Source organism: Muntiacus reevesi, chromosome 7 (assembly GCF_963930625.1).
Source record: "Muntiacus reevesi chromosome 7, mMunRee1.1, whole genome shotgun sequence".
Lineage (NCBI taxonomy): Eukaryota > Metazoa > Chordata > Mammalia > Artiodactyla > Cervidae > Muntiacus > Muntiacus reevesi.
Window position 1 is genome coordinate 54,073,276 of NC_089255.1, and position 18,274 is coordinate 54,091,549.

Consider the following 18,274-nt stretch of genomic DNA (forward strand, 5'->3'; position numbering starts at 1 on the left):
GGCAGGAGGAGAAGGGGATAATGGAGGATGAGATGGCTGGATGGCATCACCAACTCAATGGACCTGAGTTTGAGTAAACTCCAGGAGTTGGTGATGGACAGGGAGGCCTAGTGTGCTCGATTCATTGGGTCACAAAGAGTCAGACACGACTGAGCGACTGAACTGAAGTCAAAGAAACAAAAGACCTATATATAGAAAACTATAAAACACTGATGAAAGAAATCAGAGAGGACACAAAAGATAGAGAAATATACCATGTTCAAGGGTTGGAAGAATCAATATAGTGAAAATGAGTATACTACCCAAAGCAATCTATAGATTCAATGAAATTCATATCAAGCTACCAACCATATTTTTCAGAGAACTAGAACAAATAATTTCACAATTTGTATGGAAATACAAAAACTTTGAGTAGCCAAAGCTATCTTGAGAAAGAAGAATGGAACTGGAGGAATCAACCTGCCTGACTTCAGTCTACACTACAAAGCTACAGTCATCAAGACAGTATGGTACTGGCACAAATTCAGAAACATAGATTAATGGAACAAAATAGAAAGCCCAGAGATAAATCCACACACCTATGGACACCTTATCTTTGATAAAGGAGGCAAGAATATACAATGGAGAAAAGACAATCTCTTTAACCAGTGGTGCTGGGAAAACTGGTCAACCACTTGTAAAAGAATGAATCTAGAACACTTTCTAACACCATACACAAAAATAAACTCAAAATGGGTTAAAGATCTAAATGTAAGACCAGAAACTATAAAACTTCTAGAGGAAAACATAGGCAAAACACTCTCCTACATAAATCACAGCAGGACCCTCTATGTCTCTATGATCCACCTCCCAGAGTAATGGAAATAAAAGCCAAGATAAACAAATGGAACCTAATTAAACTTAAAAGCTTTTGCACAAACAAAGGAAACTATTAGCAAGGTGAAAAGACAACCTTCAGAATGGGAGAAAATAATAGCAAACAAAGCAACTGACAAAGAATTAATCTCAAAAATATATAAGCAACTCCTGCAGCTCAATTCCAGAAAAGTAAATGACCCAATCAAAAAATGGGCCAAAGAACTAAACAGACATTTCTCCAAAGAAGACATACAGATGGCTATCAAACACATGAAAAGGTGTTCAACATCACTCATTATCAGAGAAATGCAAATCAAAACCACAATAAGGTACCATCTCATGCTAGTCAGAATGGCTGCTATCCAAAAGTCTACAAACAATAAGTGCTGAAGAGGGTGTGGAGGAAAGGGAACCCTCTTACACTGTTGGTAGGAATGCAAACTAGTGTAGCCACTATGCAGAACAGTGTGGAGATTCCTCAAGAAACTGGAAACAGAACTGCCATATGACCTAGCAATCCCACTCCTGGGCATACACATCGAGGAAACCAGAATTGAAGGAGACACGTGTAACCCAATGTTCATCACAGCACTGTTTACAGCACATGGAAGCAACTTAGATGTCCGTCAGCAGATGAATGGATAAGGAAGCTGTGGTACATATACACCATGGAATATTACTCAGCCATTAAAAAGAATGCATTTGAATCAGCTCTAATGAGGTGGATGAAACTGGAGCCCATTATACAGAGTGACGTAAGCCAGAAAGAAAAACACCAATGCAGTATACTAACACATATATATGGAAGTTAGAAAGATGGTAACAATAACCTTTTATGCGAGACAGCAAAAGAGACACAGGTGTATAGAACAGACTTTTGGACTCTGTGGGAGAAGGTGAGGATGGGATGATTTGAGAGAATAGCACTGAAACATGTATATTATCATATGTGAAACAGATCGCCAGTCCAGGTTTGGTGCATGAGACAGGATGCTCAGGGCTGGTGCACTGGGATGACCCAGAGGGATGGGATAGGGAAGGAGGTGGGAGTGGGGTTCAGGATGGGGAACACATGTACACCTATGGCTGATTCATGTCAATTTATGGCAAAACCACTAAAATACTGTAAAGTAATTATCCTCTAATTAAAATAAATAAATTTTTAAAAATGTAAAAATTGAAAAAGTCTATGAACAATAAATGCTGGAGAGGGTGCAGAGAAAGGGAACCCTCTTACACTGTTGGTGGGAATGCAAACTAGTACAGCCGCTATGGAGAACAGTGTGGAGATTCCTTAAAAAACTGGAAATAAAACCCAGCAATCCCACTGCTGGGCATACACAATGAGGAAACCAGAATTGAAGGAGACATGTGTACCCCAATGTTCATCACAGCACTGTTTACAACAGCCAGAACATGGGAACAACCTAGACGTCCATCAGCAGACTAATGGATAAGAAAAGCTGTGGTACATGTACACAATGGAATATTACTCAGCTATTAAAAAGAATGCATTTGAATCAGTTCTAATGAGGTGGATGAAACTGGAGCAAATTACACAGAGCGAAGTAAGTCAGAAGGACAAACATCAATACAGTATATTAATGCGTATATATGGAATTTAGAAAGATGGTAACAATAACCCTATATGCGAGACAGCAAAAGAGACATAGATGTAAAGAACAATCTTTTGGACTCTGTGGGAGAAGGTGAGGGTGGTACGATTTGAGAGAATAGCACTGAAACATGTATATTATCATATGTGAAATAGATTTCTAGTCCAGGTTCAATGCATGCAGGGTGCTCAGGGCTGGTGCACTGGGATGACCCTGAGGGATGTGATGGAGAGGGAGTTGGGAGGGGGGTTCAGGATGAGGAACACATGTCACCCATGGCTGATTCATGTCAATGTATGGCAAAAACCACTACAATACTGTAAAGCAATTAGCCTCCAATTAAAATAAATAAATTAAAAAAAATAAAAACAAATATTGTATATTAATGCATATATATGGATTCTAGAAAAGTGGTGTTGATGAACCTATTTGTAGGGAAGGAAAGAGATGCAGACATAGAGAACTGACTTGAGGATACAGTGGGGGAGAGAAAGAGGGAGACAAATGGAGAAAGTAGCATCAACATATATACACTTCTGTGTGCAAAACAGATAGCTGGTGAGAAGTTACTGTATAACATAAGGAGGCCCGTCTGGCACTCTGTGATGACCTAGAGAGGTGGAATGAGGGGAGGAAAGGCAGGCTCAAGATGGAGGGGATATATGTATAATTATGGCTCATTTGCATTATTGTATGGCAGAAACCAAAACAACATTGTAAAGTTGTTTTTTTTTTTAATATCCTTCAGGGTGAGAAACTACTTCTCCATTAGCTGCATTTCAATTCTTCTATCACCAAATGCTGTTTCCAAAAAACAGTAACTGTATTTTCAAGTAACAGGACAGAAATGAGTTAATTTAAGAAAAAGTAGATGAAATCTGGTCACTCCTACTGGCCTGGAGCAAACAGGGTTATGACAGGTCAGTGCTCTTCTCTCAAGCATTTCTCTGTTTCTCTTTGCTATTCTCTGTTTCTATCTTCTACTTCACATGGATGGTAGCCTTGGGCCAGGAAGGCAGTGAAGTGTAGAACTTCCAAATAAAATCAGCCAGACATGAACTGAGATGAGGCTGTTTGGGGAACTCATTTGACATTTCCATGAATCTCTGAACATGCGTGGAGGTACTGCAATGGTGGGTGGGCTTATCACCTGCTCTAACTTCACTTGACTGCAAGTGTGTAAGTCACAGACCCAATATTCCATAAGACTGAAATACCAAACTCAAATGAAGTAACTTTAAATGTCCTTTATTGTGAATTGGTCATTGGTCAGACCCAAATATAGACTTTTTGCTTCCTTTTGTTTTATTCTGTGTATGTGTGTATGTATATTGACAGACAGCAACATTTTCAAAAAAGAATTAGCAAAATAATGAGGGTTCTAGAAATCTAAAAATGATTATCTTGTAAAACTATTAAACAAGACAGGAGACAATTTATTAAATATTTTCTTCAAAGGTAAGATTTGGCTTAAAAGAATAGAAGTTACTAGAGGTTATTTTGAACCAGTTGCTAAAACTGGTTCAAATTTTAATTTATAAGCTAGAATTTTCTAATACAAATTGCCTGCCATACTGTTAAATTTTCTCTGTGGGTATTCAAACAAATTGAATGATAATTTTGAGAAGGAAATTGAAGAACCTCCTATGTTTACAGGAGAATGCATTAGCTATGCTTTCCAACTCTCACTTCTTTAAATTTTTATTCTCTTTTGATTTTGGCACACATGGAGGTATTCCAAACAAGGTGCCACCATAAAACTTGTTTGCTTAAAGTAATGAAAAGAGAAGTTTTTAAGTAAATATCACTAATTCTATAGTTCAGTACATTTGCTCTGTCGTATCCTACTCTTTGCAACCCCATGGACTGCAGCACGCCAGGCGCCAGGCTTTCCTGTCCATCAGCAACTCTCAGAACTCACTCAAACTGATGTCCATTGAGTGGGTGATGCCATTCAACCATCTCATCCTCCCTCGTCTCCTTCTCCTCCTGCATTCAACCTTTTCTAGCATCAGGGTCTTTTTCAGTTGAATCAGTTCTTCGCATCAGGTAGCCAAAGTATTAGAGCTTCAGCTTCAGTATCAGTCCTTTCAATGAATATTCAGGGTTTATTTCCTTTAGGGTTCACTGGTTTGATCTCCTTGAAGTCCAAGGGACTCTCAAGTGTCTTCTTCAATACCACAGTTCAAAAGCATCAATTCTTCGGCACTCAGCTTTCTTTATGGTCCAACTCTCATATCCATACATGACTACTTGAAAAAACATATCTTTGACTAGACCAACCTTTGTAGGCAAAGTAAGGTCTCTGCTTTTTAATATACTGTATAGGTTTGTCATAGCTTTTCTTCCAAGGAGTAAGGGTCTTTTAATTTCATGACTGAAGGCACCATCTATGATGATTTTAGAGCCCAAGAAAACAAAGTCTATCACTGTTTCCATTGTTTCCGTATCTAGTTGCCATGAAGTGATGGGACCAAATGCCATGATCTTAGTTTTTTGAATGTTGAGTTTTAAGCCAGATTTTTCACTATTCTGTTTCATTTTCATCGAGGCTCTTTAGTTCCTCTTTGCTTTCTGTCATAAGGGTGGTATCATCTGCATATCTGAGGTTATGAATATTTCTCCTGGCAATCTTGATTCTACCTCATGCTTCATCCAGCCAGCATTTCTCATGACGTACTCTGCATATAAGTTAAATAAGCAGGGTGACAATATACAGCCTTGGAATACTCCTTTCCCAATTTGGAACCAGTCCGTTGTTCCATGTCCAATTCTAACTGCTGTTTTTTGACCTTCATACAGATTTCTCAGGACACAGGTAAGGTGGTCTGGTATTTCCACGTCTTTAAGAATTTTCCACAGTTTGTTGTGATCCACATACTTAAAGGCTTTGGCATAGTCAATAAAGCAGAAGTAGACGTTTTTCTGGAATTCTCTTTCTTTTTCTATGATCCAACAGATGTTGACAATTTGATATCTGGTTGCTCTGCCTTTTCTAAATACAGCTTGAACATCTGGTAGTTCTCAGTTCATGTACTATTGAAGCCTAGCTTGGAGAATTTTGAACATTAGCTTGCTAGGACAACTTTAAATTTTATTGATTTAAATTTATTGTGGTAAGTGGTGAAGGTGAATTCCTGTATTAGCAAAACCTCTTTCCATTCAGTGTGAGAATGTAAGTTTCAGGGAAATATAAGGAGTTATTAAGGAAAATATCCCTTTCCTGGGGGATACACATGTGCTTTCATTTTTTTGTACTGTCTCTGATTCTTCCAATTTACATACATTTTAATGAATAACTTCAATGAAAAGCTTGTCACATGTATTTAACCATTACCAAATAAAGCATGCTATCTGAAGAAATGGAAACAGATTATGAAAATTTTTCTAAAGCTTATGAGTGGGTGGCATCTCTTGTCTTTGAAAGACATGGAGAATGAGCTCATTTCTTAAGTATGACCTACATTTTTTTCTTTAAGAGATCTAAGCCATAGTTTCTATACGGCAATATTTTTTCCTACCTATTTTCTCAAAATATCACTGCCCTAATGTGTTGTTTCTTAAGACACTAGTTCACAATTCACTTTTAAAAGAGGTAGACTAAATTGTAATTGTAGGATGGGATATTGCAGGTAAATTGGCTGGGTAATACTGAGTCAGTTTCCCTTCCTCATAAGCACTCATTCCTAAGTATATATTTTATGTTTTAAAGGAGTACTATTTTGTTTTAAAAAACACATTCATTACCATCAACAGTCTCAATTGATCTGGTTGTATAGGGAGAATACTAATCAGGAAGAAGAAAGTGTACAATGTGTGTGAACTGTTACTACAACAGCCAGCCATGCCAGCATTTATGACTTAATCTCTATTTTGACATTTTCCTCTGTCTTCCCTCAATTTCAGGCAACCCATGCACCTTACACTGAGCATATTCAAATAAATAATAAACAAAAGGGATGATATTAAATGTGAAAAACACATCATTTGAAAATGAAAGTCCATGTTTAAATAGAGTTCTTCAGCATTACTTTTTTAGTTATTTAAAGTCAGCAGACAAATCATTTCAGCAGTTAAACGTTAATAATATGTGTTTTGGAGTTTTGGCATTTCAGGACTTATTATTTAAAGTACCAGTATAAAGGGTTTTCTTTTATCAGAAATGAAAAATCTAAGATAACTTGTCATAAAAGTCAAAGTGACATGTACTTATTCAGAAATGTAAGAGTGGAGAGGCCATTAATATTCACTGAGCATCTATTATGTGCCAGGCTCTTAACAGCAACTTTCCCATTTAGTCTTCAAAATAAACCACTAAGGTAAAGTTTATTATTCCTATTTATTTGAAGGAAGAAAAATGAAACTCTGAAAAGTTAGAAAAACTTTTTCCAGGTCACCTATCTGGTAAGTTATATTCGTCTTTGACATTCAGATACACGACCTCCCAATTTCAAGGTCTGCACAGGGGCTGCAGAAGAGCATGGGGCTTGCTTGCAGAAGGCAGAAGTCAAGCAGGCTTGGAAAAGAATTCCAGTTGCTGTCACTTTGGGGATGCATCAAACCCGTGTGAGGAACATGACTTTACACGTTCCCACTGACCATGTGGGGCTATTATGAGATAAAAGTAAGAACACAGATTGGAAGTCACTTTGAAATTTTCTACTTGGGCCAAGTGCCATTAAACTCCAAGTAGTTATTCTGAGGAATCTGACAGAGCCAGGGTCAACAAAGTCAGTTAGGTGATTGATGGGCAGTGTGTATAACTTTGTGTGACTGGATACAATTTGTTGAGAATTAGCAAGAGCTGAAAACACATAGGATGAGGCCAGCTCTGCACACCTGTTCGTTCACCTGAGTACTCACTCTGCAAACAGTCGGCATTCAGGAGGTCCTGACACTTTTCATGGCACTTCACTCCACACTCCGAACACTTCATGCCTTGCCGGGCAATGCCCCATAGGAGCCCTTCACACTCGTAACAGTAGGTAGGTGTTGTAGCCGTCCAGACTTCAAAGTTGTGCGGTGTGGTGGAGGACATGGGGTAGATCAGTGCCTGTAGGGTCTTCTTGAAGACATGTATTTTCTGGGAAGGTGAGAGAAGTTACCAATGTAAGGTACATCAATGGATCTGGAGAAGTCCAACATAAAACAAACCATGTTATCACTTTTTCCTGAAAATGCTATTTTGAGAGGACTCTTTAATTATTGATTTAAGTAATGGCAGTCATCACAGTAACTCTGCTCAAGTATTCTTCCTTCAATGCTCCAGGGCCCAATTCAATAATTTGAATACAGAAACTCCCTCATTTTCACATTGGCCTCCACTGCTGTGCGAGGTTCTTTCATGGAAGCACAGAGCTCTGGTTTCTCAATAAAGACTACATCCTCTATCCTGTTACTTCATGAGCACAAGGATAATGAACATCATGCTCACTGCTGGATCAATCCTCAGAGCCTAATCTAGTCTATGGCTTGAGATAGATATTCAGGAAATATCAATTCAAAAGTCAAAAGGAATTTATATTACTATCCTTGGTCTAAGTTGAGTTGGTTCTTGGTAAGATTATAAAGTCATGGAAAGTCTTCTCAATGCTGATTTTAAACTTCTACAAATACCCCTCACTCCTCTTTTGTATCTTAACCAGGCCTCACTTCCCTGCTTCTGACATGACATCCTCTGTAATATGACACCCTCCCCAATTCCGAAGTATAGGTCTGTAGATCTTTCTACAGGGAACTGCTTTCACTGCCTTAAAGGGAGCTATATATATTTTTAATTTACTGGGATATAATTGCTTTTCAATGTTGTGTTAGTTTCTGCTGGATAGTAAAGTGAACCAGCTGTATATACACATGTATCCCCTCCCTCTTTGGTTCCCCTCAATACCCCATCCCACCCCTCAAGTCATCACAGAGCTGAGCTCCCTCTGTTACACAGTAGGTTCCCACTAGCTATCTATTTCACACATGGTAGTGTATACATATGTCAGTGCTAATCTCCCAATGAATTCCACTCCTCTCCCCACCATGTCCACTTGTTCATTCTGTATGTCTCCATCTCTATTCCTGCCCTGTAAATGCATTAATCTGTACCATTTTTCTAGACTCCATGCATATGCAGTAATATACAATATTTGTTTTCCTCTTTCTGTCTGACTGCACTCTGGATAACAGACACTAGCTCCATCCACATCTTTACAGATGACTGAATGGAGATAACTTTTAACAGTACATGGAAGCCATTGGTGAAGTGAGCACTGAACAAGGAGCCCCGAGGCCTGAGTTCCTGAGCACAGGCTCTGTCGCATGACAGTTGAAATGGGCTTCAGAAGGCAGGAGCTGTCTTGTCTCTGGGTGTTAGGGTACAACACCTTTTCATAGCATGAAATGAACTTTGTGCTACTTAAGAGTCTCCATCTATGGAGAGACTTAAATTCTCTAATCCTCAGTTTCCTGCTCTACCCATCTACTGTGTGCTGATGATCAAACTGTGTGATAGTAACAAATAAGCCCATAGACTTCGAACACTGAATAAACACAATGTATGCGTGCTCACACTGCAGATTTGTTTAGATGAGTCTCTTTGCTTCTCATTTCCCATTCTGCCGGTGACTCACTGGGGAGAAAGACCAGCACTCTCTGAAGTTACATTTACAATCCCCACAACCACCTGATGCCTGATGAATAGTTGTTTACATAAATCCTGTAGGAGTCTAGCTGATAAGCAACACTAGGAGGGAAGTGCTTGTGTTTTTCATTAATCATCCTTAAATCTCATTTCAGAGTATCTTCCCACAGTGTTGAAATGGCTACCTTTCTATTATTCTTCAATTTCGAAGTATAGAAACAGCACTTTTCCTTTTATCAGTAATTCCCCTCACCAGGTGTTTCCCCAGAATATCCCTGGTAATGGTAAAAGGAGTTTCCCTACCAGGAAGCTAATCTTCACTAAAAATGTTTCTATCTTTTGAAAAACAAGATCCAGTCTTGCTACTCAATGAGGGTCTGAACAAAGTTCTTTACATTTCAAGTGAGTCTACAGACCAAAAGTGTGTTCAAAATATGGGAACTTCTCAAGTAGGGGAAACCTTTGTTAGGGTTTACATAGAACAAGTGGATCCATCACTTTTCAATAAAGATAATCTGAGTCAATAAATCTCTTGGTTTCATTCTGTAATGAAGATGTCATGTCTTGAAAAGAACTGTTAAGAGTTCTATTAGAATTAGAAGCATGTATTATTCATCTTTGCTTCCCCTTTACTGTCTAGCAGAGTGATATTCAATATCATTGAAGTGAACTGAATGATTCTTGGCATAAGAGATATACCATTAGTTCTACATAGACAGTTTTATGTTCTAACTGAGCTGAGGGCCTGGGGGACTGTGTGATGTGTGTGTGTGCACAGTACAGAATTGTTGGTTTAGCTAAAAAACAAACAAACAAGAATGGAGTTCAGCGATATTTGCAACTGCATAATTTGTTGTCTTAATAGGGGGAAAAAAACAACAATTCTAACTGGAACACTGGGTATGAAAAGAACAGAGTCTGCTACTGAACACAAGGAAAGAGAGAGATACATATTAACTTAGAAAGCAGAGTTGGGCAGATTCTTTACCAGCTGAACCACAAAGGAAGCCCAAGAATACTGGAGTGGGTAGCCTAGAACCGAGGTGTCCTGCATTGCAGGCAGATTCTTTACCAACTGATCTATCAGGGAAGCCTAGAGTTAGGCAAACAGTTGTTTTTTAATATGAATTTATCCACATAATTTAAATTTAATGATTAACACATTTTATCTAATCCCCATGTCCATTTTCTTTTTATTGAATTCAAGGGATATACAGTCAGTTCTCTAAATCTTTAGGCTGTAGTAAGAGTATTAATATAAGGAACACGTGCTAAAATATTACACATGTTGAAGGAAAATAAGTGAAAGACAGTTTTGACAGACAGCTGAGAAGGTTTCATTGAAATTGAAATGTTTGTTTTGGTTTGGTTAAAGAGGCATGGTACATTTCATGAGAAGAGAAGCTAATTTCAAAAAAGAAGAAACATGGAAAATTTATCAGACAGCACCTGAAAAATCAATTGAATAGGGCATTAAAATAAACCATAACATTTGAAAGCAATAGAAGCCAGACAAAAACATAAGATAATTCACTAGAGGGAGAGAGTATATGTCCCTAGTCTCAAGAAAATGATAATATGGGTTTTTCATTCTTGATTTGGGGGATATGGGCATGTGTTTACTAAAGCTGAAAATCACTCTAAAATAAATGGTTTATGAACATATTTCTTATTCCAGCAAAGCATCAGATAGAATGATGGTCAGTATAGAAATTCAGGAAATCAATAGCTAAGGAAAGCATGGAAAAATACATCCAATATGATCATCTCGGGGGAATATGGTATACTGAGGAAAACAGTGTATTTTTAGCAGCAAAATAAGAGCAGATAAAATAAGATTACAAGGACATAGCTTTTGTGGAATAAGGTGAAAACTTAGGATATGGGGCACTGAATAAAAACAAGAGAGAAGAAAATAAAGGAAAACCCTAAAATGAGCCATGGGAAATGAAAGTCTGCCACTTACCTTGGATTAAGAATTGGATTAACAGGAAGATAAAATATATACACATATATACCCATGCATACAAGCACTCAGAGTAGATAGAAAGATGACTTGGTGCAGCTAATAGGATGCTAGCTGATGTGAAAGGATGGGAACTGGGAATTATGTTATCAAGAGAGGGTCTCTGGCCTAGGTAAACAAGGAACCAGACATATGGAGAAGATGGTTCAAAGAACAAGCAGAATCCTAATTACTGGAATTAGGACTGAGGGACAGAGTGGATTCAGCGATTTGGGAGACTTGCCACTAATCTATTTTAAATGCTTCTAAACTTTTCAAATCTTGTACAATCAATGTAATATTATTAGCTAAAATGTATGTTCTGATAATAATAAAATCTATGGTCACTGCAAAAGTAATTTATAAACCGAAAAAGCACTAAAATAAAATATAGCATAATCTTTCAAAGTTAGGCATGGTTGACCCATAGTCTTCCAGTAATTTTTATATTTATAACCAGGATATCAGGCTTTTGCAGAGAAGTAAAAAATAATAAACATTACTTTTATACTACTGAAGTGATTCCAGAAAATAAGGCAATTTTATTGTGTTTCAACAGTGCCTTGATCTGTAGAAATGAGAACAAGGAACACTTTCACTCAGATAAGACTTAGTAACTAAGTATGACCTATGGACTACAAAGGGGAAGATGCTCATATTTTAGACACAGATTTTGTTAAAAATTCCTGCTCTGAGAAACTGGAATTCAAAGCAAATTGCTCTACTAAATCATTTCCTGAAAAATTAGGGCTCTGGAACTGCCTTTCCTATTGACAGCTATATGGGGAAATTAGAATGAGTCCAAGAAATAAGGCAATCAAGCCTCCTACCGAGAACAATTACCTTTGTTTTGGGGCCACCAAAATTCCAATCTACCAACTGTTGACACTTACAACAGGAACAAAGCTTGGCTGCCTCCATTTGCCACATACCTTTTCTCTCCCCCATCCCCCATGTTAACCAGTGACTTAACTAATAAAGTACTATTTTTCTTTTCGTACTCCCTCATAGGAATATGCAAACCATCCTTTTCCTATACTTAAAAACAATCACATTTTGATCATTCTAGGGAAAAAGTATGCTTTCTGTTTTGAAGCATATTTCATGTGCTTAATGCATGCTTTTTAGAAAAGAAATCAATTTACTGCCCTCTATGTATCATTTTGCTATTTCTGGACAAAAGCATCAGAAAGATTTGCAGAGCAAAAGTTAGATAGAATGTGACCTTTGAAATTTGTTATGAGGACAGAACAATGGTAGAATAAGTTCCTGAGCATAAAAACAGAGATAATTTCATGACTGATTTTTTAATCAGACTAATCATTACATAAGATTGACACCAGAAGGTAAAATTACTCAGGCAAAATTTTTATAGCAGAAAGTACAGAGACTAAAAGTTATGTACCTCTACATGGAACACTTTATGTAATTTATTTTTACTCACATTACCACTGGCTTTAGTAAGTAAGAGATTGATTCCAAATAAAGAGGGTAGAACAGTGATAAAGCAGATGACTCAATAATTTAAGAAGAGGACAATACAGGATACACACTTTAAAAGATAATTTTGTTTCATGCCAAGACATGACAAGGAATTTGATCTGATAACAAATTAGGACAAATTCATCATGTACTATAAGTATCGCTTTTTCTCCAATTCAAACTTTCAAGAACATGTATCTATAAAGAAAGTGGTATAAGATAAGTAACTTATTAAATATGAGGCCAAAAATAATGTGAATTTCTCCACTGGGGGAAACTTTGGACATTTTAATGTGGAAAGGTCTAGTTCTCATCAGTTGGGGCAGAGACTGAGTTTTTATAAATCTTCTGATAGAGGTCATGAAAGAGGAGGGAGAAGGATTAGGATATTATAAAAGGAAAAGAGGGAAAGGGGTGAGCATCTCTCTTAAAGGGAACCTATTCTACTGTTCTCTTTTGTAACTTAAGAAAGTCACTCATGCATCTATGGAAAGCCGTGTAGTGAAAGCAGACAATCATAAATAATAACTAACATTTACGACATATTTATGTGTCCAAAGAGCTCCCTGGTGGTTCAAACACTAAAGAATGTGCCTGGAATGCGGGAGATCCAGGTTCAATCCCTGGATCAGGAAGAGCCCCAGGAGAAGGCAGTGGCAACCCACTCCAGTATTCTTGCCTGGAGAATTCCATGGACAGGGAAGCCTGGTGGGCTACAGTCCATGAGGTCGAAAGAGTTGGACATGACTAAGCAAGTAACACTCACATTTCACCATGTGTCCAAAAGGGTTGAAGTGCTCTCAATTTATCTCATTTGAGTTCCCCAACAATCTTCTAGAAATATCAGTATACTCATTTTATATATTGAAAAACTAATCTGGCAACCTAGCCAGAAAAAAACAAAAAACATTTTCCTGTTTTTTTTGTGGAAAAAAAATAAAACGTTTTACGATATACAAGGGGCTCAAAAGAAACAGATTCCCCAGTTATCTCAGAAAGTTTTTAAAAAGCAACTTAATGAGAAAATTACAAAAGTGGATTCTCTGGAAACCTAGAAGATATGTTTGGAATCCAGTTAAAGCCCATGGGCTTTGACCTTGGGCTTTTCATATCATTTTCAGATATGACATTCAGACTTGCCTCCTACCTAACGTGGGCACTGACGGGAGAGGGAGAGAGGGAGAGAGAGAGGGAGTGTGTGTGTGTGTGTGTGTTTAAGACAGGATTATTGATCAACTTTTAAAATTGAAAAGTATTTTAAGTAAATATTTTAAAAAATTATCTACTTCATTTAAATAGTATAGATAACTTCAATCTATTTAATGGAAAGCAGGGAAAGTAAAGAAAACTCAATCTACAGAAAATAGACCTAGAAAGGAAATAGAGTAAAATGAAGAGAAATAGTAAATTTAAAAAAAAGTAATAGAAATAATTCACCCACAATATAGAATTCACCCATAAAAACGAAAATTCTGTAATTAAATTTTAAAATCAAGTTGCTTTTCTATAAGATATGAATAAAGACACAATAAAATGTAAATAAAGGGCTAGAAAAGGTTCTATCAAGGAGGTTACTAACCTAATTTAGTGCAAGTGAAAGTGAAAACCACTCAGTTATCTCAAACTCTTTGCGACCCCATGGACTATAGTTCATGGAATTCCCCAGGCCAGAATACTGGAGTGGGTAGCCTTTCCCTTCTCCAGGGGATCTTCCCAAGCCCGGGATCGAACCCAGGTCTCCTGCATTGCAGGTGGATTCTTTACCAGCTGAGCCACAAGGGAAGCCCAAGAATACTAGAGTGGGCATCCTATCCCTTCTCTAGCAAATCTTCCTGACCCAGGAATTGAACTGGGATCTCCTGCATTGCAGGCAGATTCTTTACCAACTGAACTAAAATTTAGTGTAGCTGTATTAATATCACATAGAATATTTTTAAGGAAAAAGCATTTAAAAGATTACTAGGATCACTAGCAAAAGTTGAAAGAAATTATTAGGGATATAGAAGTTCCAAAACTTATGTACTAAAAGAAAAAAGCTCTGATGGGATATCTACAATGCTGATCATATATTAAGCTATAAAGCAATCCTCAAGTAAGAAAGACTGAAGTACAGTCCATCTCCTCTGAATACAATGCAGTAACAAAATAAAGCCCTATCTTTGGAATATTAATTAAAACACTTTCCATGTAACTGATGAGTCAAAATATTAATCACTGGACCATTTATGAAACAATTCTATCTAAACAACAATAAAAGCACTATATATCAAAATTTGTATGATGCAGCTAAAGTATGCTAAGAGGAAAATGGGTAGTTTTAAATGCATACATTAGAAAAGACAAAAAGAAAATTAAGTTATACACATGTGGTTAAAAATATAAACAAAAGCAATAAAATGATAGATATAAAATCTTTGAAGTTTGGAAGGAGGAAGAAAATGAGAAAGGAATACACAGAGGGTGGAAATATTCTCTTTTCAAAGCTAAGTGATGGATATACAGGTGTTTGTACTGTTTTTCACTTCGTTGATGCTGTATGTATTTTGTGTGTATGCAATAGTTAAAGAAGCTGATGCTGGGAAAGATTGAGGGCAAGAGGAGAAGGGTGCAAAAGAGGATGAAATGGTTGGAAGGCATCACTGACTCAATGGACATGAGTGTGAGCAAACTCTGGGAGATACTGAAGGGCAGGGAAGACTGGCATGCTGTGGTTCATGGGGTTGCAAAGAGTCAAACAGGACTTCGCGACTGGACAACAATACTTAACAGCAACAATAAAAACTAACAAACTACATATTCAGCTTAAGTTAGAAAAATAGCTTCAGGATAAATATAAACAGGAGAAGATGAATTCGAGTAAGACAAGAGCGGAAATAAATGAAATAGAAAGCAAATCAACAATATGGAGTCAACAAATGCCAGAGAATCTCCTGTATACTGATTTACAAAAGAGAAAAACATACAAATAAATAAAATCAGCTCAAGCTTTTATGAATGATACAATTATATGAAAATTTGATGGTATTTAATCTGAAAATTTAGGAAAAAAGACAACCTTTGGGAAAAATATAAATTATCAAAATTGACTCAAGAACAAACGGTTAAATAACAGGAATAGAACTGTTACACTAAATAAATTGATTCAGTCGTCAAATAACTACCTTCAAAAAAAAAAAAAGACCCAAAACAAAACTACAAGATGCTTTTAAGAGGCAAACTTTGTCAGTCTTTCAAGGGATAGCAACACTCATTTCACATAGATCATCCCAGAGAAGTGATGAAAAAGAAAGCTCTCCAGCTTAACAAAATTAATTTATTATTGATGCCATGATTGTTCAAAGACATGGTTTACCATAAGCCATTTGACTAATGAATGTGGGTACAAACATTTTACATAATTAGCAAACATATGAGAAAACTGAAGCCAAGAAAATTTTAGTAACTTGCCCAAGTTCCCTCAGTTAACAAATGGTGGGCTTGGACCAACACTTTTCTCAAGCCTAGGACCATGCTCTTGAAGAAGGCAGGAAGCAAGACCAACAGCAACACTACTTGTAATGAAGCCCCTGTGAATACTCCCTGCAACCTGTCCCTCAGCTGCAAAGGCGACAGGGATGCACTGGGCTCAGCATGTACTCTGCTTTCTTCACCTTAAGTTTCTGCCTCATTCCCCTGATGGCCATTGCTGTGCCTGGCAAGACATTTCCTTAATTCTCACTCATTGTGAAATAAGTATTATTGCATTAATTTAAGGATGAGGTAAACAAGTCTCAGGGAGATAAAGTATAACTATAAGAAATGAGTTCTGAAAAGCAGTAAGAGGTGGAGTTGAGATTCAAATTCAGGTCACATCACTTCAACAATCATTCATGTGGTTTGAAAGGATTCCTGTTTCTGAGCAGGACCCCAGACTCCTTGGCTGAACTGTGAGCCTTCAACTTCCAGACTGAATCCCAGATACTAGGCAGGTGGTTCTGACCTGTTTCCTTCTCCCATGTATCCTTCTAGTGTCATGCTAGGAATAGGACCCAGGTCTGATTTCCTGATCACTCTCATACCTAGTTCTTGCCAGTCTCTTTACTTTGGCCTGAATCCTGTATTAGAAGAAGGACCTCTATATTCCTAGACAAATCAACCCTTAGTGAGAATTCATACACTCTATAAGCATGTCCTTAGGCCAGCCTCCTAAACGTGGCCATCAACACAGATAGAACAAACCATGTTTGAGAATCTCTTTTAGCCTTGGTGATTTGGGTTCTTCACTCTGAGTTTCCTATAACCAACATCTAAGCCTATCTTAATTTAAATACCCCACCAACTAAGAGCGTCTGTTAAGAACCATGGCAACAGTCCTTGGGTGACTGTTATGTCAGTTCTCCTTTCACTACATTATAAGCATCATGGCGGCAGGGATTTTTAGATGAATTGTTCTCTGCCTTATTTCCAAAGTCTGCAACAATGCCTGAAACACAGGAGACAATCCATATTTCTTAAAATGTTGAGTGGATTTATTTTCATTGTGCTACTATTGGGTCCAAACCTAGGAAATCATCACTGAGAAAGCAAGTACAAAGCTAAGCAGTACAGTGCCAGGCAGATTACTGTGTATGAATACCAGATTGTTATTCTGTCTTGTGTTATACAACCAGATTGAACTATTTAGAAATTGTAGGCCTTAAGGGCTAATTAGACTGAGATTCCCAATCAACCCCAGTATCTCCTTGTGGTGAGTGGGAATTGGTGACGGATGGAGCACCTGGCAGTGATTTGCCCACTGTCAACTGTGTGTCAATGGAGATGGTGCTGGCCTACCCACAGTCAACTTGCCTCAGATTTTAGAGCACCTTCCTTCCTTGGAAGAGATGACTGAGCTTTTTACTGTACATCTCTTTAATTCAAATAGAATAGGGCTATTAAAATAGAAGGCTACCATTTTCCGCATGGCCAAGTCATTTTTCTTCATGTAAAGGCAAATATTTCATGCTTCACATTGAGGGTGCCTGGGACTTGCGGCACCAGGAACTAGAAATTATTCACTCTAGCATTTATATTAGTTGCCCATGTAATGACTTAATGTGACAGCTTGTCAAGAATGACATTTAATATGCCTGTTGTATGGAAGTCATATTTCATTTGCTTTTTGAGACACTGGCCCCAGGGAAATGGGCTTTATGAGTTTTAGCAGGAACTGTTGGGCTTGGTTCATCCACCCAACACTCACACAGAAAAATTTTTTATAGAGGCCTTCTGAAACTAAAGAAAATGAATACTTTTAAGTAAAAGAACAGTTGATCAATAGCTATTTTAACCATACAGTGAGGGTGTGCTCTCTGTCAGAGCATCTGGCATTCCTCTAATTTCTATTACTTTCCTCTTAACTTTTCATAGGGATGAGTATTTGTGCTTTAAACCAAAGACCATATTTTAAAACATGTCTATCAATAAAAGCCTTCCATTTTGATTATTTCCTCTAAAGCAAAAGACTGGATACTCTGAGATTCAGTTAGCAATACAAGGCTTTTTCATATATCAGAGAATGTTTATTTTCTCTTGCATCCAAACTACACTGGAAGTATTACATGGTATCATAAACCCATTAGATAAAAATAAGCCCCTGGGAAAGCAGTCATGTTTTAAAAATACCATGGCACAATACAAAATGTTCTGAACGCACTATAGCACCCA

At 37.4% G+C, this 18,274-nt stretch overlaps 1 protein-coding gene across 2 annotated transcripts in view; it reads right to left on the minus strand.

Annotated features, from left to right (window-relative positions):
• The window catches only part of UNC13C (unc-13 homolog C), a 621,734-nt gene that overhangs the window by 369,689 nt on the left and 233,771 nt on the right, over window positions 1-18,274 (minus strand). For both annotated transcript variants that reach the window (XM_065940669.1, XM_065940670.1), the window contains one exon: window positions 7,338-7,557. In XM_065940669.1, the coding sequence (XP_065796741.1) occupies window positions 7,338-7,557 (220 nt within the window). The remainder of the gene's footprint in view (window positions 1-7,337; window positions 7,558-18,274) is intronic.